The 22,041-nt window shown below is 39.8% G+C and overlaps 3 protein-coding genes across 10 annotated transcripts in view; 2 read left to right on the forward strand and 1 right to left on the reverse strand.

The window, feature by feature from the left end:
- MTIF2 (mitochondrial translational initiation factor 2) overlaps positions 1 to 9,025 on the forward strand; it is a 28,571-nt gene extending 19,546 nt beyond the window's left edge. For both annotated transcript variants that reach the window (XM_039249205.1, XM_039249206.1), the window contains 6 exons: positions 2,688 to 2,940; positions 3,732 to 3,872; positions 6,253 to 6,417; positions 7,810 to 7,950; positions 8,580 to 8,766; positions 8,989 to 9,025. In XM_039249205.1, the coding sequence (XP_039105136.1) occupies positions 2,688 to 2,940; positions 3,732 to 3,872; positions 6,253 to 6,417; positions 7,810 to 7,950; positions 8,580 to 8,752 (873 nt within the window). In that variant the 3' untranslated portion in view covers positions 8,753 to 8,766; positions 8,989 to 9,025. The remainder of the gene's footprint in view (positions 1 to 2,687; positions 2,941 to 3,731; positions 3,873 to 6,252; positions 6,418 to 7,809; positions 7,951 to 8,579; positions 8,767 to 8,988) is intronic.
- Positions 9,026 to 9,977: 952 nt separating this feature from the next.
- Positions 9,978 to 13,527, reverse strand: RPS27A (ribosomal protein S27a). The gene is made up of 6 exons (XM_039249207.1): positions 13,453 to 13,527; positions 13,289 to 13,353; positions 12,533 to 12,587; positions 12,049 to 12,134; positions 10,741 to 10,872; positions 9,978 to 10,166 (listed from the first exon to the last, which is right to left on the reverse strand). Exons 2-6 carry the CDS (start codon positions 13,334 to 13,336, stop codon positions 10,017 to 10,019), a joined length of 471 nt encoding a protein of 156 aa, XP_039105138.1. The 5' UTR covers positions 13,337 to 13,353; positions 13,453 to 13,527; the 3' UTR covers positions 9,978 to 10,016.
- A 279-nt stretch (positions 13,528 to 13,806) lies between these two features.
- The window catches only part of CLHC1 (clathrin heavy chain linker domain containing 1), a 45,055-nt gene continuing 36,820 nt past the window's right edge, over positions 13,807 to 22,041 (forward strand). For 2 of the 7 annotated variants that reach the window (XM_039249182.1, XM_039249187.1), the window contains exons 1-2: positions 13,807 to 13,925; positions 19,915 to 20,162. In XM_039249182.1, coding sequence (XP_039105113.1) covers positions 19,986 to 20,162 — 177 coding nt within the window. In that variant the 5' untranslated portion in view covers positions 13,807 to 13,925; positions 19,915 to 19,985. The other 5 variants (XM_039249183.1, XM_039249184.1, XM_039249185.1 and 2 more) reach the window with 5 other exon arrangements.

The following is a 22,041-nucleotide window of genomic DNA, read 5'->3' on the forward strand; positions in this document are numbered from 1 at the left end:
TATTGAATCAGCCCTGCAGCCCAGGAATAAATCCCACTTGATCATGGTGAATAATTCCTGTAATATAATATTGAATTCGATTTGCTAGTATCTTGTTTAAAATTTTTGCATCCATGTTCATCAGGATGGTGTGTGTTCACATTTTCTATTTCTTCCCATTTGAGTTTTGGTAGTGTGTGAGTATCTAGGAATTTGTCCATTTCTTCCAGATTATCGAGTTTGTTGGCATATAATTTTTATTAATATTCTCTAATAATTCTTTGTATTTCTGTAGTGTTGGTTGTGATCTCTCCTTTTTCGTTTGTGATTTTATCTATTTGGGTCCTCTGTCATCTTTTTGAGAAGTCTGGCTAGGAGTTTATCACTTTCGTTTATTCTTTCAAAATACCAGCTCTTAGATTCCTTAATCTTTTTTTTATATTTTATATTGTTTATTTCTGCTGTAATCCTTATTATTTCTCTTCTTCTGCTTGGGGTTTCTTTGTGTTCTGTTTCTAGTTCCTTGAGTTGTGACGTTACATTCTGTGTTTGGGATTTTTCTTGCTTCTTTTTTTTTTTTTAATTTTTAAATGTTTATTTATTCTTAGAGAGAGAGAGACAGAGTGCGAGCAGGGGCGGGGCAGAGAGAGAGGGAGACACAGTATCTGACTGAAGCAGGCTGCAGGCTCTGAACTGTTAGTACAGAGCCCGACACGGGGCTCAAACCCACAAACCATGAGATCATAACCTGAGCCGAAGTCAGAACTCTTAACCAACTGAGCCACCCAGGTACCCTGGATTTTTCTTGTTTCTTGAGATAGGCCTGGACTGTGATGTATTTTCCTCTTAGGACTGCCTTTGCTTCGTCCCAGAGGGTCTGGACTGTTGTGTTTTGTTTTCATTTGCTTCCATACATTTTTTAATTTCTTCTTTAATTTCCTGGTTGACCCATTCATTTTTTAGTTTTTTTTTTTTTTTTAATTTTTTTAATTTTTTTGAGACAGAGAGAGACAGAGCATGAGCGGGGGAAAGGCAGAGAGAGAGGGAGACACAGGCTCCAGGCTCTGAGCTGCCAGCACAGAACCTGATGCGGGGCTAGAACCCATGAACCACAAGATTATGACCTGAGCCAAAGTTGGATGCTTAACCGACTGAGCTATCCACGCGCCCCAACTAGTATATTCTTTAACCTCCATGTATTTGGAAGCTTTCCTAATTTGTTCTTATGGTTGATTTCAAGTTTCATAGCGTTGTGGTCTGAAAATATGTATGGTATGATCTCAGTCCTTTTATTTTTGTTGAGGGCTGTTTTGTGACCCAGTTTGTGATCTGTTTTGGAGAATGTTCCATGTGCACTTGAGAATAATGTATATTCTGCTGTTTTTGGATGAAAAGTTCTGAATATATCTGTCAAGTCCATCTGGTCCAGGGTATCATTCAAGGCTGTTGTTTCCTTACTGATTTTCTGCCTACATGATCTGTCCATTGCTGTAAGTGGAGTATTAAAGTCACCTACAATTAACAGTATTAATGTCAATAAGTTTGCTTATGTTTGTGATTAATTGATTTATATATTTGGGTGACTTCAAGTTAGGGGCATAAACATTTATAATCATTAGCTCTTCTTGATGGGTAGATCCCTTAATTATGATATAATGGCCTTCTTCATCTCTTCTTACAGTCTTTGTTTTAAAATCTAGTTTGTGTGATAGAAGTATGGCTACCCAGGCTTTCTTTTGACATCTGATAACACGATAGATGGTTCTCCATCCCATCACTCTCAATCTGAAGGTGTCATCAGGTCTAAAATGAATCTCATGTAAGCAGCGTATAGATGGATCTTTTTTTTTTTTATCCATTCTGATACCCTGTGTCTTTTGATTGGGGCATTTAGTCCATTTATATTCAGAGTTATTATTGAAAGATAGGGATTTAGTGTCATTGTGTTATCTGTAGGTTTTGTGCTTGTGGTGTTGTCTCTGATCCTTTGTAGTCTTTGCTGCTTTCTACTCACAGGGTCTCCCTTAGGATCTCCTGCAGGGCTGGTTTAGTGGTCGTGAACGCTTTCAGTTTTTGTTTGTCTGGGAAAGCCTTTATCTCTCCTTCTATTTTGAATGACAGCCTTGCTGGATAAAGGATTCTTGGCTACATGTTTTTCCTATTTAGCACATTGAATATTTCTTGCCACTCCCTTCTGGTCTGCTGTGTTTCAATGGGCAGGTCTGCTACTACCCTTATGTGTCTACACTTGTAGGTTAAGGCCTTTTTGTCCCTAGCTGCTTTCAGAATTCTCTCTTTCATCTTTGTATTTTGTCAGTTTCACTATGATATGTCGTGGGATACAGTGATTTTAAATATTAATCTATAACGTTCTCCCAAATAAGTATATTTGTGTTAACAAATAATTATAGACTGTAAGGGCCTATGAGGGGGCTAATGGTGCCATTTTAGAATTTGGCTATTGAATTTTTTAAAATTTGAGATAATATTTTAAAATTAAATCATCTGTGTATACAAAGCCCCTAAAGTTTTATATGTTTACAATAAACTATAAAAAAATTAAGTTTTATAAGTCTATTAAAATTTATAAAATTAGTGGTTTCATGTAGGAGTTAGGCCAAGCTAAGTTGGGGAAAAACACCGAGCTTTTAATCCATAAGTTACTGGTTTCTATTTAGTTAATAATGCCTGTTTTTTCCCCTGTAAAGCCTAGGGCACGTGAAGTTGTTGACTGGCGGAAGTGTGAGCAAGAACAGGAGAAAAACAAAGAGGATCTGAAAATAATAGAAGAAAAGCGAAAGGAACACCAAGAAGCACATCGGAAAGCCCGTGAGAAATATGGCACTTTGCACTGGAAGGAGAGATCATTTCTAAAATACCAAGAAAAAAAAGAACAAAAACCCTTAAGGACAAAAGAGAAAGAAGAAAGGGATTCAAATGTACTTCCTATAATTATTAAAGGTAACTTTGGAAAGATTTACCTTACAACTCATTTTTAGAATGTATATATATCTCTTCATTCTCACAATTAATTTGGACCATTAAATTTCGGCTAAAATTATTTTGGTATTTTGGGGGAGATTTATTTTATTGATGTGTAATTGATACTTAACATTATGTGAGTTTCAAGTGTACGACATAATGATTTGATATTTGTATATATTGCATAAAGACTACCATAATAAGTCTAATCACCATAGTCACAAAAATTTTTTTCTTGTGATAAGAACTTTTAAAATCTACTCTTTTAGTAACTTTCACATTTGTAATAAAGTATTATTAACTATAGTCACCGTACCGTATATTACATCCCTGTGACTTCTTTATGACAGGAAGGTTGTATCTTTTGCCCTCCTTTTTGCTGATGTCTCACGGGGGGGAGAGGTTTTTTTTTTTTTATGTTTATTTTTTAGAGAGAGAGAGAACACAAGCAGGGGAGGGGCAGAGAAGGGGACAAAGCTTCCCAAGTAGGCTCCGTGCTGACAGCAGAGAGCCTGATGTGGGGCTCAAATTCATGAACCCTGAGATCATGACTCCCTGGAAGAGATTTTAATAAACTTGTTTCTTGATGATTTTGTTGTAAATGTACTTTTGGTTCATTATACTTAATATTAAGTTAAATAGATATTTATAATGCTAAACCTAAATGAAAGTGGTAAATGCCATTCCTATTATGACTTTAAATAGATTTTTGTCATTTTTGTGTCTGTTAATGCCTAACTCATAACATCAGTAATTTCAAACTGTTTTAGGTGATGTTGACGGTTCTGTTGAAGCCATTGTGAACATTATGGATACTTATGATGCTTCACATGAGTGTGAACTTGAATTAGTACATTTTGGTGTGGGTGATGTCAGTGAAAATGATGTTAACCTTGCTGAAACATTTCATGGTAAGAATTCTATTTCCTGTTTGTTTCGCCGTGTTCCCTAGACATACTGTGAACCATTTCCTTCAGTCTTTTGTAGCTTGGCTAGTCAGCCTGCCCTTTTTCCTTTATCAGCATCACCCTTCCTGCTCCAGTGGAGTCCCCGCCATTGAGTCGAATGGGATGTGCAGTATGGCAGACGTAGCTTCACTCAGGGTCCTCGCACTACAACCTTGGGGAACTCTCCCAAGCCCCAGAAGGTTTTTTGATTTTATTTTTGTTTCTTTTTGTTTTTAAAGATAATTACTGCCTTTCCCATTTCCCCGCCCACTCCAAGGTTGGTTCTCTGTATCCTTTATTTACTTTTGAATGCTCCCAGCACTGTAATCCATCTGTTCAGTATTTTACTTCATATTTTACTTTTGTCTACCTGTTTTTTGTTTATTGATAATTAATTTTATAAATCTATCTTTCTTAGATTAAAGGCTATTTTAAGTTTTAATATATGTGCTATGAAGCAGTCAGTTTTTAGCTTTCATTAAATGCCTAGAAGGCAGGGGGACTGGACTGTTTATTAGTTGAACTTACGATAATACAAAAGGTGACTCATGACTCACTTTAACTAAGTCTAATACCTAGCAAGACACCAACATTATATTGATGAATCACTTAGGAAGGAGGTACTTCATGACTGGAGTTATTTAGTTAGTTAGTTAGTTTTTAAATTTTTTAACGTTTTATTTATTTCTAGGAGAGAGAGAGAGACAGCGTGAGCAGGGCAGGGTCAGAGAGAGAGGGAGATACAGACTCTGAAACAGGCTCCAGGCTCTGAGCTGGCAGTCAGCACAGAGCCCGACACGGGGCTCGAACCCACGAACCGCGAGATCATGACCTAAGTGAAAGTCGGACGCTTAACCGACTAAGCCACCCAGGCGCCCCATGACTGGAGTTATTTAGAATTAGATGTTACTTCTTTTACTGAATAGTAGTGCTGGTTAATTTTTTATTTTTACTTATTTTTAATTTAAAAAATTTTAATGTTTTTATTTACTTTTGAGAGAGAGAGCGTATGAGCAGGGGAGGGGCAGAGAAAGAGGGAGACACAGAATCTGAAGCAGGTTCCAAGCTCTGAGCTGTCAGCACAGAGCCCAGTGTGGGGCTTCAATTTGTGAACTACAAGATCATGACCCGAGCCAAAGTTGGATGCTTAACCGACTGAGCCACCCAGGTGCTCCAGTGCTGGTTAATTCAAAGTATTTTCCAGGCATTGACCAGCCTAGCACTGTACTATGTAATGTAGATAATGTGTTGAATGATTTCTTAATGATAAAACTTTCAAGGTGGTTGTGTTTTTCTCTTGATTAACTTGTTTGCTTTCATTTTTATCACTTAGGGCAGGAGTGTTTTGCTTTTTATATACCCTCTATGGTATTTGCAGTTAAATACATTATTTGTTCTTTGGTAAAATGGTCAGCTCCATGAAACTTCTTTCATTTCTTAAATAACTTGTGAACTACCAATTTAGTAACTATTTTTGAGCATCTTTTGGCCAGCTGACCACAAAAAGTTGTAGACAACAGGTTTGTAATTTAGTAATATAATTGTTATTAAAATAATGTACCTTTATTTCAATTCTATTCAATTTTTGTCTTCTTATTTCTCTGGTATAAAAATCAAAGTTTTGTTTAGCATACTGCCTTACACAGTATGGGTACTTTTGTCTCTTAAATTAATGGGTTTAAAATTTATAAAGAAATTTTCCTTGTTGAACAAGCCACGATAGTATTTATAAAATCCTTTAATTTGAAAATTTACTAGTTTTCATGAGAAAAAATTACAGAATTTCTCATCTCCCCTACTTTTAATTTACATAGAAGGAAATAAAACTTTTAAAAAATTTATTTTTTAAATGTTTATTTATTCTTGAGAGAGAGAGACAGAGCATGAGAAGATGAGGGGCAGAGAGAGAGGGAGACACAGAATCTGAAGCAGGCTCCAGGCTCCAAGGTGTCAGCACAGAGCCCAGCGTGGGACTTGAACCCACGAACTAGAAGATCAGGACCTGAGCCAAAGTCAGACACTTAACTGAGCCACCCAGGCGCCCCTAAAACTTTTTTTAAAAAAGTTTGAGAGAGAGAGAGAGAGCACAAGTGAGCAGGGGAGGAGCAGAGAGAGAGAGAGAGAGAGAGAGAGAGAGAGAGAATCCTAAGCAGGCTCTGTGCTGTCAGCATGGAGCCAGACAACGGGGCTCAATTCCACAAGCCAAGAGTCCAACACTTAGCTTAATTAACTGAGCGACTTAGGCTCCCTGAAATGAAATTATTTAGATTTGAGTTTCTGCTTGAAAGAAAAGTCCTTCATACAGTATTTGTGCTACTTTCTTGATTCTGTTTCTACTTGCCAGGTGTCATATATGGCTTCAATGTGAATGCAGGCAGTGTTATCCAGAAGTCTGCTACAAAAAAAGGAGTAAAAATTAAACTTCACAAAATCATTTACCGTCTAATTGAAGATTTGCAGGAGGAACTGAGCAGCAGATTGCCCTGCATTGTGGAGGAGCACCCAATTGGTGAGTGTTCACTAAATATTAAACATTCATATCTTAGGTGCTATAAAGAACCCTTGAAAGCAAAGTTTAGAGGAATTATCGTTCACTGTTGAAATACCTTCAGTGTTCCAATAAATAGCCGGTGTCCTAAGAAAAAAATCACTACTATAGATATATTCAGTATAACTTTGTATGTATTATAAACACCTGCCTCTGCAGCCTGAGAATACCAAGGCAAATAAGGCAGGCAACAAGAACTTGCTCTTACGTTTATACATCAACAACTAATTATAACCCAAATTAGACTGGGCTGGGAGGCATGAAGATTATATATAGTGTTCTGGAAGGAGTCACTGATTTTGTCCTGGAGTTGGCCGAGAAATCCACAATGAGAATCATTAATTTTACATTTAAGTATCGTATATTTAGATATTCTTTCTAGCATATCCCTTGGCCAGATGGAAGCCTAAATTTATTTGAGATGGATTGAATCGTTTTATCTGTTCTTATGGTCCAGAGATTTATTTTATGCTTTTCTGATCTGCTAACCATGGTCATACAGAGATTTGTATGTTCTTACACTAAGGCACAATTTGGAAAACTTTTGGGTCGTACAAGGGTTTCCATCAGCCAAATAACACTAACTCCAGCGAATCGGTATATTATAGTGTATGATACCATGTCATTATTGAAATTTAATTAAAAAGATTTTTTTTAAATGTTTTTATTTCTGAGAGAGGCAGACAGACAGACAGACAGCATGAGCAGGGGTGGGTAGAGAGAAAGGGAGGCACAGAATCTGAAGCAGGCTCCAGGCTCTGAGCTAGCCGTCAGCACGGAGCCCAACGTGGGGCTCAAACCCACGAACCTTGAGATCATGACCTGAGTTGAAGTTGGACGCTTAACCAACTGAGCCACCCAGGTTTTAATTTTCAGTGAATTTAATTTTCAGTGAAAACAAATAAGCTTTAAGCTGAGTCACAGAATCCGTACTCTTAAATGTATATAAATTACTAATGGGGAGATTAAAAACAGGTAATGACAGATGTTCTCTTCAAGAATATATATTGAAGGAAAGCTGAAAACTGGGTTTTCATGGAGTAGGCAGTAAACGGTTATCTTCTAGTGCCTTTTCAGCTAAAGTGAATTTCCACTTTTTCCCTTGTTCATTTTTTCAGGCAAGCAGGTATATTTTTGTGATTTTCTTTTCCAAGAAAACCCAAGGATTTTCATGTTTATGTTTCTAATAATGGTCAGGAAAGTGAAGTTGGTGGAGTCAGAGAAAACCAGGATTTCTTTCAATGCATGAGTTTGTATTTTTCTCACACCTTTAAATCTTGCTCGGCAGAATGTATGAAAGTATGTATTTCTCAGAATCTTTTGTGTACACTTAATGTTCTCTTCTTTCTAAAGGTGAGGCTTCTATACTCGCTACTTTCTCTGTAACAGAAGGGAAGAAAAAAATTCCTGTGGCTGGCTGCCGAGTCCAAAAGGGTCAGTTAGAAAAACAAAGAAAATTTAAATTAATCCGTAACGGACATGTTATTTGGAAAGGTAAGCAACATCACAATCTGTAATATTAAATCCAGCCACCCAAACCTGATTCCGTGTAACCATCTAAATGAAATCTTTCACTCCCATATCCTAGAGTTCAGGCTATTCCTTCTTGTTAACTCAGACCTCATCTCCAGTTGACAGACTGCCTTCCTTACTAGTCCTGAGGTCTCCTCCAGGATTTTTTACTCTTGCCTGGTAATCTGTATAACCTGGAATAATCCTGATAAATCAGTAATCTCATTTCCTACTTATAAAAATTGACCCCAAATTACCTTTCCAGCTCTGTCCACTACACTTGATTTACAGCATTGTACTGGCTTACCTTGACCTTTTGCCTGCAATGTCTTTTATCCCGGATTATCTCATTCAAGTCTTGAGTACAGTGCCATCCTCGGCAAAGTCTAACCTTTGAAATGGGCGATTTAGTTCTTTCCCTATAAACTGCATCTTGTTTACAGCAAACCAATTTTCTTTGGTTTCCCTAGTATTTAGTTCCATCATTTAACATGATAGGACTGTAAAATTTAAGAATTTCAGCGTAACTTAATTTTCCTTTTAACACCAGACTATATAGCAGTTAGCAGGTATTATTTGTTGAATGTGTATACTTTTTGTATTTTATTAAGGTTCATTAACCTCATTGAAACACCATAAAGATGACATGTCAGTCATCAAAACTGGAATGGATTGTGGTCTCAGTTTGGATGAAGAAAAGATAGAATTTAAAGTGGGAGATGAAATTGTTTGTTATGAAGAAAAAGAAGTTCCAGCCAGGACTTCTTGGAATCCAGGATTTTAAAACTGTATTAAAAAATGTAAACAGGGGTGCCTGGGTGGCTTAGTCGGTTAAGCGTCCGACTTTCACTTGGGTCATGATCTCGCGGTTCGTGGGTTCGAGCCCCGCGTCGGGCTCTGTGCTGACTGCTGGCTCAGAGCCTGGAGCCTGTTTCAGTCTGTGACTCCCTCTCTCTCTGACCCTCCCCTGCTCACGCTGTCTCTCTCCCCTAGAAATAAAACATTAAAAAAAAAAAAAAAATGTAAACAATTAATGGGGTGCCTGGCTGGCTCAGTGGATACAGCATGTGACTCTTGATCTCAGGGTCGTAAGTTTGAACCCCATGTTGGGTGCAGATTATTAAAAAAAAATAAATGTAAAAACAAATACCTTGGTTTATTATAGAGTAGCTAGTTTTGCTTTAATCAAGGGAAGAATTCACTTCTGGTCAGAAACTACCCAAGTAGTTTTACCAAGTGTTAACATGGATAACTTGTCAAAATGCTAGAGATAGAAATAGAAACCTTATTTAAGGATGCATCCAAGTAGATATCCTGTTAAGAATGGTATGGTAAAAGGGAATTGTTCATTATCAGTGCCATTGAATGTAATAAGTCAGTTTATAATAAACTTCAACTGCATGTTTTTGCTGAGTGGTATCAAGACCAGCAAATCTCCCTGAATTTAGCTCGCGGGCAAAATACAGTGCCAAATATTACTTAAAACTTTCTCAATGTGTATAAACTATTTGTTCCCTAGTACTGTTAAGTTCTAAGATTTCATACAACATTGAGCAAGAATATCCCCATGAACTGTGTACTGCAAATATACCAGCCAAACCACCTAGGGGCTCAGGATGTTACATTTCTTATGTAGGACCCAAGTATGTTATCTTTTTGAGGCAAGGTGTAATATCCGTTCTTACCAGTGGGGACAGCCCCCACCCTACCACCCCAGGGATCATTTGGCAATGTTTGGATATATACTTGGTGGGAATGGTGTGCTACTGGCATGAGGTGGGTAAAGTCCTATGATGCACAGGACAGCCCCCACAACAAAGAATTATCTGGTCCATAATTTTAACAGTGCTAATGTTCAAAACTGACAATACAAACTGGCTTGTATCTAGACAGTCGATATTAAACACAACCTAATTCTGCCAAAGTATGTGTAGTTTATTAAAGAAAATGGTGCGTTCTTCAATTTGATAAAGACCACTCTTTTAAGTGACTGGAAAAAAATTCAACAATTAAACGTTAGTTCATGTCTTTTATTGACCCATATATAATTACTTGTCTTCGGGTTTGTTGAAGCAGTAGGTCAGACAACATTTGCCACAATAATGTCTATCAAAGTGGCTAGCCATAAAAACTCCAGCACCACATTCATCCGAAGGGCACTCCCGACGAAGGCGACTGATTTTGCCATTCTCATCCACCTAAAAGGTACAAACCTGCTGTCAAGGTAATTTTACAATGTATTCTGAAGTCTAAGTTAAGGGACTCAAAATACTCAACCTCATTAAAGTTCACTCACTCATTAAAGTTCAGCCTTGCAAATAGTGGACAGATCGAAGTCCAGATAGGACTTCAAAATCAGAACTTTAATTTGGAACAAGCAGCTTAAAGTGAACCCCATCATATGAGGCTTGTTCAACTACCAAAGAGGAAAGAAAGCTCTTAAAGAGTCTGATACCACAAAACAGATGAACATATGGGAAGGGGGCAAAAAACCAAGAGGAAGCAAATTCTTTAACTCTAGGGAATCAACAGGATTGATGGTGGGAGATTGCCTAAATGGGTGATGCGCATTAAGGAAGGTACTTGCTATATGATGAACAACACTGGGTGTCATATGTAAGTGATGAATCACTAAATCCTACTCCTGAAACCAGTAATATACGTTAACTAATTAGAATTTAAATCAAAATTTGAAACAGAATTTGAAACCAGAGGTGTAAACAAAATTTACTAATCTACAAACAGAAACTGATTTTTACTAAATCGGCTCACCTTATAGTATTTCAGGACTGCCAGTTTAACCTTCTTTCTCTTATGCTTATTCTTCTTGGGAGTGGTGTAAGACTTCTTCTTCCTTTTCTTAGCACCACCACGAAGTCTCAACACCAGATGGAGAGTGGACTCCTGTTAATGAAAGAGTATGAAACAGGCTTTAAAATGAGTACATTAATGTTCACATACCATTAAGAATGGGCAACTAGCACCATCATCATCTAACCGGATGGCTAGAAAGTTCACAATTCCGTAGAACAAAGTTGTGGAGGAAAAATTAACTTGTTTCTAGAGAGATCAAAGAACACATTATACCACACCATGGGATGCAATCCACAAAATCCAGAATGTGAGAAGCTATAGCAGTGTTTCTGAAATGTTAATGCAGGGGTCACATAGGAACCTACTGCTAATCTAATGCTCTTCTTTCTCCCCCACTTTTGTGTGGTCAAAACTTACAAAATAAGATTTACATTTAAAGGACTGCTCTGGAACACTGTGGAAGTCCCTCAAAAAATTAACAGAACTCCCCTATGACCCAGCAATAGCACTGCTAGGAATTTATCCAAGGGATACAGGAGTGCTGATGCATAGGGGCACACGGACCCCACTGTTCATAGCAGCACTCTCAACAATAGCCAAAACGTGGAAAGAGCCTAAATGTCCATCAACAGACGAATGGATCAAAAAGATGTGGTTTATCTATACGATGGAATACTACATGGCAACGAGAAAGAATGAAATCTGGCCATGTGCAGCAACATAGATGGAACTCGAGAGTAATATGCTAAGTGAAATAAGTAAGGCAGAGCCAAACGGGTACCATGCTTATTACACTCATGGGGATCAGGAGAAACTTAACACAGGAGAGGAAGGGGAAAAATAGGGAGACGGAGAGAGGCAAACCATAAGAGTGTCTTAAATACTGAGAACCGAGGATTGATGGGGGTGTGAGGTAGAGGGAAAAATGGGTGATGGACACGGAGGAGGGCATTTGTTGGGATGAGCACTGGGTGTTACGTGGAAACCAACTTGACCGTAAACTATATTTATTTATTATTATTATTTTTTAAATTTTTACCCTTTATTTTTGAGAGCCAGAGCACGAGTGGGGGAGGGGCAGAGAGAGGGAGACACAGAATCCAAAGCAGGCTCCAGGCCCAGAGCCTGACACGGGGCTCGAACCCACGAACCGTGAAATCATGACCTGCGCTGAAGGCGGTCGCTTAACCGACTGAGCCACCCAGGCGCCCCATACCATAAACTATATTTAAAAAAACAAAAAAAAGACTGTTCTGTTCTCCAGACCTTTTGAATGTTGTAGTCAGACAAAGTACGCCCATCTTCTAGTTGCTTGCCAGCAAAAATCAATCTCTGCTGATCAGGAGGAATTCCTAATAAAACAGAGTAAGTCACATCATAAACACATCTGCCTAAAATTTATAAATAATCTTTAATCAAGTAAAGGGTACTAATAGCAGTCACTATAAGCTCGGCATGGTTTTAAATGCTTGCATAACCAACCCTTTAATCCTAAGGACAATACACGTCAATAGTATCTTCATTTTACAGTTAAAGAAACCCACGTAGAGAATTAAACAGCTAGCTCAACTTCACACAGGTGAAGCACACCCCTTTTTGGCTCCATGCTCAGAAACATTTGTTTATTCTATCTCAAAAGCATTTGACTTTGTCAATTCGACCTCTTCCCACCCCACCCACAGCAGGACTGCCTAGTAAGGAAACTGGCGCCAGTACAGGTTATTTCTCTGAAGTGGACAATATTACTTGCCTTCCTTATCCTGAATCTTGGCCTTCACATTTTCTATTGTATCCGAGGGTTCGACCTAGGAATTTTAAAATGCAAATATACTGGTAACACAATAGGAAACTAGAATAAGTGCCCAATTTAACTTCAATGTTTATTTTCCGAAAGCTTGAGAGAGACAGAGTGCTAGCGGGAGAGGGGCAGAGAGGGAGGAAGACACAGTCCGAGGCGGACTCCAGACTCGGTGCGGTCAGCAGAGCCCCATGCCAGGATCGAACCCGTGAACCATGAGATGACCTGAGCCGAGGTCGGAAGCTTAACTGATTGAGCCACACAGGCACATCTTACCTAATTCAACTTCAAAGTTACCCCAGAATCAAGCCAGTGGAAGGCAGAAGCCTACCCAACAGAGCTGATCACTCTCCCAGGGTGCAGGCAACCTCCCTCCCCCAGGACTGCTGCTGGCGAGCACACTTCCTGAACCCTGCCCAGGGCCGGCGGCGGCTGAGCCACACGTGCTCGCCCCTAGCCGTGGGAGCGCCTATTTCCCCACCGCAGGAGCTCTGCTTTGAGTACCTGGCGAGAACCACTGGAGAAGAGAACCCACACCGCAGGCATCCAAAGACGGCCCTAGACCCCTACTCAGCAAAACCTCAATTCAGGGCCAGTTTTAGGAACCCAGACTCCTGAACAGATTCTACTGCAGAAAGCGGCACGGGTCCCTAACTCCACTTCAGGCCCACATTCAGGCCTTGACTTCCTAACGCCACCTGGCCCTACCTCAAGAGTGATGGTCTTCCCCGTAAGAGTTTTCACGAAAATCTGCATCTTGGCGGCGGTTCCACCTGAAGTTGAGCAAAAGAAAGAAAAGTCAGACTTGGGGAAACAGGACAGACCGCCCGGTAAGCCACTGGGCGGAGAGAGGACCCAGAGCACACACTCACCGCAGATGGCGGATCGGAAAGGAAAGCTACGCGCCGGCCCACGGGGTTTCCCGGCGCCCCCACCAGAGGCCCCACCTCGTAGGTGACCACACCAAATGCCGGACTCCTGTCAACGAGGCTGTCTAACCACATGCCAGACTAGGGCGCGAACCTCATTTTTTCTCTCTAGCCTGAATTTATTTCTCACTTTTCCCTTCAGAATGCTCTCGGAATAGTAGATTTAAACAAATAAAAATGGCTTTTAAAGGCTTTTTCCATATAAGCCACGTGGCTTGTAGGGTCTTCAACAGGGGGTGGAGTTGAGGGGGCCTCATTGAGGAAGTGGGAGGAAAAGAAAGTGTCTTCTGGGAATTGTAGTTTTACACTGCTTTCTTTTAGTTTGGACTACTTGTCCCAAGATGCAGTTCCACATCTGCAGTTCCTTAGTTACTGTCTCCAAGCACTGGAGTCAACATTTGGAGAAAGGGATTAAGGTGAGGAGTGAGCAAGGCTGAGGCGGAGTACTGCTTTCGGGGAAGGTGGCGACGGGTCTCGGAAATGACTAGGAGAAAAGGTTAAGAGGCGGGAGAAGAGTCGGGGAACAGAGATAATCGTTCCCTCAACATACTCAGGCGGTAAGAGGCGGAGGATCAGCGACCAGATAGCAGATGATTTGGCCTCCAGGGAAAGGGAATGCCTGTGGCTGGCTCCAGGCCGACCTTAGGATAGGTAGTGCCTTAAAACCCTTGGGTTCATCTTTTTCTGTCCTCGTCTTCAATCCCCAAATCTGCCCTAGTCTGAGTAAGATTCTGGGCATTGTGTAGCTGTAGGATTCCTTAGTGTGCAACAACTTGACATGTTGAAAATCTCAGGAGTTTTCACATTTTAAAATGAAGTCATGTGGGAAAGAAACCTGCAGAATGATTATTTAGTTGTAGAATTTCCAAGTTGGGACATTTCACTTGTGAAGGTACCGAGAGGAAGGTTTGGGAGTATGTGTAGGATTCTCTCGTAACACAGCGGGCCAATTAGACCCAAGTTACGCCTTCCTCTGGCCTTTCTTCACTGTGCAAACCACGGAATCCTTTCTAATGTACCTTCCTAATGTCTTCTCTGTTTATCTCTCTATGCCCTCTCCTCTGTATCCCCATCCTCAACCCCCAACTCAGGTCGTCCTTAATTTTCTCCTGGAAGAGTTAATCTGACTTCTTCTTCTCCTCCTTCTTCTTCTTCTTCTTCTTCTTTTTTTTTTTTAATATTTAATGTTAATGTGTTTTAGAGTGAGACAGAGCACTATGGGGGAGGGGCAGATAGCGAGAGGGAGACACTGAGTCTGAAGCAGGTTCCAGGCTCTGAGCTGTCAGCACAGAGCCTGGGTTGGGGCTCAAACCCAGGAACCATGAGGTAATGACCTGAACCGAAGTCGGACATCCCACCAACTGAACCACCCAGGCGCCTGGAGTTAATCTAACTTCTAACCTGCCTTCAGTCTTTCTCCTTTTGTAACTGACCCTCACTTTTGCCCCAAAACCATTCAAAAAAGTAAACGTAATCATGTCATTATTCTACTTCACTTTCAGGATAAAATCCAAATTCTTTAGTATGATATTCGTGCTTTGCCTTCGTTACAGCCTCATGTATCAAAAACCAATACATGCTTTACATTTTAATGACTGGGCTGGTTGAGGTAACTAGCTTATGCTTTCTCTTGCTTTGGCGCTTCTAAAACATCCATTTCTTCTTCCTGGAACATTCTTCCTCCCTTTTGCTACCAACTAGTCCCCGTCTTTACAACAAAACTCCTTCAAAAGGTTATGTATGCTCATTGCTTCCAGTTTTCCCCTTCCATTAACTGAATCTACTATCAAGATTTTGTCCCTACCAAACAATGAAATAGCTATTATGGTCATTAATAACCCCCATGTTGCTAAATTCACTGGTCATTTAATCTTATTTGATCAAATCAACATTTGACACAGTTGATTACGCCCTCCCTCTTTGAAGCCCTTCGTTCCCCTGACTTCCAGGATGCGTCTCTCACTTCTTCCCTTGACACTCTTTTCCAGGCTTTTTTGCTGCTTCCTCTTGACCTCTAAACTTTGGAGTGCTTCCAAGGCCCAGTCCTTGGACCTCTGCTTTCTTGACATTTCCCAGGTCATTTTCATTCTGTCTCATAACTTTTAAATACCATTTGTATGTTCATGACTGGTAAACTTATCTCTCACTCAGACAGCTCATCGGAACTCCACCTTCACATATGCAGCTGTCTGTTCAACACCTCTTATAGGCAAGCCCAGACTCCTGATCTCATGAAGTTGCTCTTCCCATCTTCATAAATGGAAGTTCCCATCTTCTCATCACTAAGCCCAGAAACTTTATGGTCATCCTTGACTGCTCTCTCATATCCCCGTACCCTCATATGCACAGTGAATCTTCTTGGCTTTATTTTCAATATACAGAACACTTCTCACCACCTCTACTGTTACTGTCCTGATTCAAGCCACACTTTTCTTTTGCCCGGATTATTGCAGTAGCCTCCTAACAGTGCTTCCAGCTTTGACACTTGTCTTCAAAGAGCAGCAGGAAGGATTCTTTGAAAATGTACATCAGCTGTCACTCTTCTGCTCACAGCCCTCCGGTGGCTTCCCATCTCACTCAGAGGTAAGCCTGAGTTCCTCTAAGTGAGGGTGTTGCCCCAGCCCTGGAACAACAATCCAGCTCATTGTTCCTCTTGCCAAGTCTGCCTGGTGGAAATGGCACCTTTTTCTCGCCTGCGCAAAGGTGCCGCACGGGCTGAGAGTGGCCCTACATTCAAGGCCTTATATTCTACGTGATCTGGCGGCTACTTCTCTGACCTTATCTTTTCTGTCCCTTTCCCATTCTCTTCTAGCCCCACTGGCCTTCTTGCTGTTTGTCACACATGCTGTCCTGCTTTGAAGCCTTTGACTTACTGCTCTGTCTGCATCAGCCACTCTTCTCCCGGGAATCTTCAAACTACTTTTTTCAGATTTCTAAAATGTTACCTGTAAGGTAACAGGTAAAAGTGAGGGCTTTCCTCTTCCCCGACTTCATGCCTTGCATAAAATAGCACCCTACCACTCTCCTTTATAGTTCCCGTTCCTTGTTTTATATATTTATACAACTTACACCTATGTGTCATCTGCGTCTTGTGTGTTGTCTGTCTCTCTGTTTGGATGTAACCTCCAGGAGGTTAGGGACTTTGTTTTGTTTGATGCTGTATCTCTAGTGTCTACAACAGTGGCAGACACAGTAGGTAACCCCCCCACCCCCAACATTTATTGAATACATAAATGCAGCACAACATAAAGATTGCACTAGGTAGTATTCCATTAGGTGTTTTTCCTGATGTTTCCCTGCCATCTTCCACAGACTAGTGATGTACCCCTCCGGGCTTTTGAAGTGCGTTGTGTCCACCTCTGTCACAATGCCCTCTCTGCTCTGTAGCAATGGCTCATTTAACTAGACCCAATAGATTTGACTGGAAACCTTTGTCACTTGTTTTCTCTGTATCCCTCTGTGTCTAATATGAATGAGTGAGTGAAAGGTAATCTGAGTTGGTTTATGTGACTCTGGGGGATTTGTAGATGCTGAGGAACAGTCAGTTTAGCCGTGTTCTGGTTTGAGGGCACCACAAGTCATGTCTTCTGACCAGACCAGATTATTGCTAAGTGATTATTGATTATTAAGCATTTTTTAAAGTATATATCCTGCTAGAAACTACTATGCACTGCAATGCATGTAGGTAGGGAAGGATATTGGGGAATGAGAACATTTTAGTTCCTGCCTACTGGGAGAGATAGACTGTAAACAGAAAGTCTCTATTACAGAGTGGCTGAGTGATAATACCATGATAGAGGAAGTTCACAGTACGATGGGAGAATGTAGAACTCGACCAAGTTTAAGGGAGTTCAGGGCAGCTTTCCTAGAGCTGTATAAACTGAAATCTGAAAAATGAGTAAAAGCCAAGTGAATGAGAGTGGTAGTATGAGTGTAACTTGGTGGGAGCAAGGCGTGGTAAAGGATGGAAAGAGGAAACAGAGAAATGGGGAGAGAATTACTCAAGACCCTCAGGTAAGAGAGCAAGCTCATGGGAGTGGGGATTGGGGTTAAGGGGAGGACAGGAGCAAGAAAGGCTGGATTTGGACAGAGAGAAAGGGGGTACCTGGTTCCTATAGGGCATATAGGCCAAGTAAAGGAACTTAGATTTTATCCTAAGGATAATAGGAAGCCACTCATGTTCAGATGTAACTACCCAGTCCCCAGTGGTCACATCCAGTCCTTCCTCCTTTTACTGTTATCTTTTACTATTTGAAATTACATTGTTTATTTATAGTCTGTTTCCACTGCTAGATTGTAAGTAAGCTCCAAGGAGCCAGGAATTTTATCTTATTTATTACTGGATCTCAGCTATAAAACAATGCTGGCATTTAGGAAACACTCAGTAAATATATTTTTTAATGTTTCATTTATTTCTGAGAGAGAGAGACAGCGTGAGCAGTGGAGGGTCAGAGAGAGAGGGAGACACAGAATCTGAAACAGTCTCCAGGCTCTGAGCTAGCTGTCAGCACAGAGCCCGACGCGGGGGCTCGAACCCACGAACTGGGAGATCATGACTTGAGCCGAAGTCGGACGCTTAACCGACTGAGCCACCCAGGTGCCCCAAACACTCAGTAAATATTGACTGGATGAATGAATAAGGAAATAGATTTTTCACTTGGGAAAACTGTTAATCCATTTGTGGGTTATTTCCTTTTTGGAACTACTTTATGTTATTTATAAATTGGTTTTTCATTATCCAGTTCATCAACATAAAGATAAATTAGATTTTTTAAACTTTGAAATTATTTTGATGTCTCCCTCCCCCTGTGTACAACCTGTGGGAAAGATTTAATAGGCCATATATGTTATTTCAGATAACGGGGTATCAATTGTGTTGCTAAAACATGGTAAAGTAGATTTAGACATTTATTTATCACAGAATGTATTCATCACAATCATTAGAAGTCATATTTTTGGAAGCTAACAACATGAAAAAGTGCTTTTGTTTGTTTTTTATTTTTTATTTTAAAAAATTTTTTATGTTTATTTATTTTTGAGAGACAGAGTGAGACAGAGTATGAGCAGGGGAGGGGCAGAGAGAGAAGGAGACAGAATCCGAAGCAGGCAGCGGGCTCTGAGCAAGAGCTCAGCACCGAGCCCGATGCGGGGCTCGAACCCACCAACTGTGAGATCATGACTTGAGCCGAAGTCAGACACTTAACCAACTGAGCCACCCAGGTGCCCGGAAAAGTGCTTTTAATATTAAGTGAAAAACGAGGGGATACAAAGCTGAGTGTAGAGAGTGATCCTGATTTTTATAATATCAGGATTATATATTTTATATATAACTAGATTTTTTATAATTTTATAACTAACTAGAAGGAAATATACCAAAATATTTAAATCATTGTGTTTGGGTGAGGGATCCTGGATGATTTTTGGTTTTTCATTTTCTTTCATTTATATTTTCCAAATTTTATATCTGAATATACGTGAATGAGGGAAAGATTGGGAAGAGTTAGACATTTTTGAGCAAGCTATGGGTTCTGTTTGATGTTAATGTGAATAGATTTCAGGAACCAACTTCTGTATCTAACTAAGTGGGTAATGATTCTTTTTTTTAAATTAATGTTTACTTCTGAGAGAGAGAGAGAATGCAAGCAGAGGAGGGGCAAGGAGAGGGAGAGACACAGAATGGGAAGCAGGCTTCAGGCTCTGAGCTGTCAGCACAGAGCCCTATGCAGGGCTCAAATCCATGAACTGTGAGATCATGACCTGAGCCGAAGTTGGACATTTAACCAACTGAACCACCCAGGCGCCCCTTGGTTCTACTAAAAGAGCAATGGAATGTAGCTGCTTGAAACTGTACTCAGAAAAAGATTGTTTGTTATCTTTGATATCGCTGATGGATGGATGTTAGCAGAAATTCTGACTTCTTACTTTTAGTTAGTACATTTGTATTAAAGATAGAATTACGGTAAAGTTTATCACAAAATAAAGTCATGAGTTATTTGTAGCTATCATGATTGTGCCTGGGCCAACTAAGCACATGGGTAGAGAAATAGTTGACCTTGTTTGTGTCATGAGGAGACTTCCAAATTAGTTTTCCCACAGGAAACAAACAAAATGGTAAAACTTCTGTTAGAAATATTGAATTAAACATGATACATAGGCTTGGTTACTAAGAAAAGATCTCTTTATTGACTGGTGTTTGGTGTTTCTATCCCAGAGGTATAGCACTTGACAGTAGAATAGATTAGACTTTTTAATTCATAGGTTGAAATATTTATCTAAGAGACTCATGGGAAATATTTTCCCATGAAAAATAAATTTTTAGACCAGATTTAATTTTTCATAAATTTATTAGAAATGAATTAATTTACTTTAAGCTTCAGATTAATTGTTGGTCTCTTTTTCTTTCAGGCTTACCAAAGTTTTGGCTTTGTTGCAAAAGCAAATCAAGACTTGGTGAACAAGTGTGCAGATTGTGACGTATGTCGGTCCAAGAAATAAATAAACATGCAGTTCTCCCTCCTATCATTAGTAGAAGTGACAAGGAATTTTTGGAAAGTATGCAAAGATACATAATTACAGAAACTGAAAGAGTGGGCTGTAATGAGGAAGGACCTGCTGATGAATATTACATCATATACCGACACGTTTTTGATAAGGTATCATAATGATATCTTAAGGTGATGGAGTTTTCCTGTGGTAGAAATGGTCTATCTTGACAACTAATATTCCTGCCTTAGTCACGTCACTGATTGATTACACTTCATTTGTCAATTTTGAGAAGTTCGTGCAGTGTATTGGAAAGGGATTATGGGGAAAGTACAGTGCTGGATTTCTATCACTAGATAGTTATCGAGTGGTTCGATTGATTTAGCTTAAGTGCAGACTCAGTTTTTGAACAATAACATAGTTGTGCCTTCTAACATCATCTTGGTCTTCTATCTGAAAATATCTTACTTGTTAGGCACAAGGCTACAAAGCAGGAACCTGGTAGTTGTTATTTCAGGTTTGTGGTATCATTAGAGTGTTGGCTTAGATTTGATTTAGCATATTAAATTGGAACCTCTTGTGAGTCAGAGGGCTAGATAGGTCCGGTAAACGAGAGGTTTGACTGGGCTGAACACTGAAAATATACAGATGAGTTTAATTTTTTTAAAAAGAGAATTCATGCAGATCCATAAGAGTATAAAATAAACAGTCTTTTTTTTTTTTTTTTTAAGTTTATTTATTTATTTTGAGAGGGAGAATCCCAAGCAGGCTCTGTACTGTCAGTCTGGAGCCTATCTTGGGGCTCGAACCCAGGAACTGTGAGATCATGACCTGAGCTGAAATCAGGAGTCTGATATGAACCGACTGACACAGCCAGGCACCCCAGAAACAATTTTTTTTCCTGAAAAAAAATTTTTTTAATGTTTATTTATTACTGAGAGAGAGAGGGAGCGAGAGAGAGGGCATGTGTGTGCAACCCGGGAGGTGCAGAGAGAAGGGGAACAGAGGATCCCAAGTGGGCTTTGCGCTGGTAGCAGTGGGCCTGATGCTGCTCTTGAACTCACAAACTGTGAGATCATGACCTGAGCTGAAGTCAGAAGCTTAACTGACTGAGCCACCAGGCGCTCCAGAAAGAAGACTTTTCTTTTAAGTCATCTAGAAAAACTACCTTTCAGAATTTGTACGTTGGCAAATTAATTTCATTTTGTATGTTGTTATGATCAATGATACTGCTTTTGGTGTTTGAGTCATTAAGGAATATATTGGATAAATGTTTTAAAGTAGTGTTTTGAATGGGTTTCATAAATATCAGGAGTCAATGCTAAGACTCTACTTACCTGAAATCAGCAGAGGAAAGTTGTCATAACTGTGACATGTTTATCTTTGCATGCCCAGCTGCTGACACTTGTCAGAAGTTTTCTTCTTTTTTTACTACCATTTTTTTAATGTTTATTTATTTTTGAGAGAGAGAGAGTGCGAGTAGGGAAGGAGCAGAGAGAGAGGGACAGAGGATCTGAAGCAGCTCTGTGCTAACTTGTCAGAAGTTTTCTTACATGAAGAGATGTCTGTTCCAAATTAGTATAGTTCTAGTGAAATCATTCTGGAGTTGGTGTTGGTAAATTTAATTCTTAGAGAAAAGACATGGGATTATATAAAAGATAAGAAGACTACATCTATAGTCCTGTTCTCCCTAGTCTTTTCAGTTCCTCTGAAATCTGTTGTATTCTAGCAAGATTTCCATGTGGACTCTCCGTCCGTTGTACAATTATAAATTGTACATTTGTGCCTTGTAAAGAATCCTGTTCTTCAAGACTGAGAGGGTATCTGAAATAGAAATTATTTGGTGCTTAAAGAAACTTCTCTTCCAGTTTCTTGAGATAATCTGTTTTTCCATTTTCATGTTATTCCGGCACATTAGATTGTTAATAAACTATTAATGACTGCCTTCTCTACTCTTCGTTCCCTCTTGGAAGGATCTAATCGGGTAGAGATGAAAGTATTAACTTGCATCTCTGAGTACTTGGAATCAGAGAACAGCTACGAAATTCT

Source organism: Hyaena hyaena, unplaced genomic scaffold, assembly GCF_003009895.1.
Source record: "Hyaena hyaena isolate Hyena2069 unplaced genomic scaffold, ASM300989v1 scaffold_332, whole genome shotgun sequence".
Lineage (NCBI taxonomy): Eukaryota > Metazoa > Chordata > Mammalia > Carnivora > Hyaenidae > Hyaena > Hyaena hyaena.

Bases quoted from the DNA above. Each gene is read 5' to 3' on its own strand.
- RPS27A (XM_039249207.1), bottom strand. From the start codon at position 13,336: ATGCAGATTTTCGTGAAAACTCTTACGGGGAAGACCATCACTCTTGAG. The intron at 12,588-13,288 runs GTAGGGCCAGGT...TAAAATTCCTAG, and splicing joins GGAAGACCATCACTCTTGAG to GTCGAACCCTCGGATACAAT. The intron at 10,167-10,740 runs GTGAGCCGATTT...TGTACCTTTTAG, and splicing joins CAGTCCTGAAATACTATAAG to GTGGATGAGAATGGCAAAAT.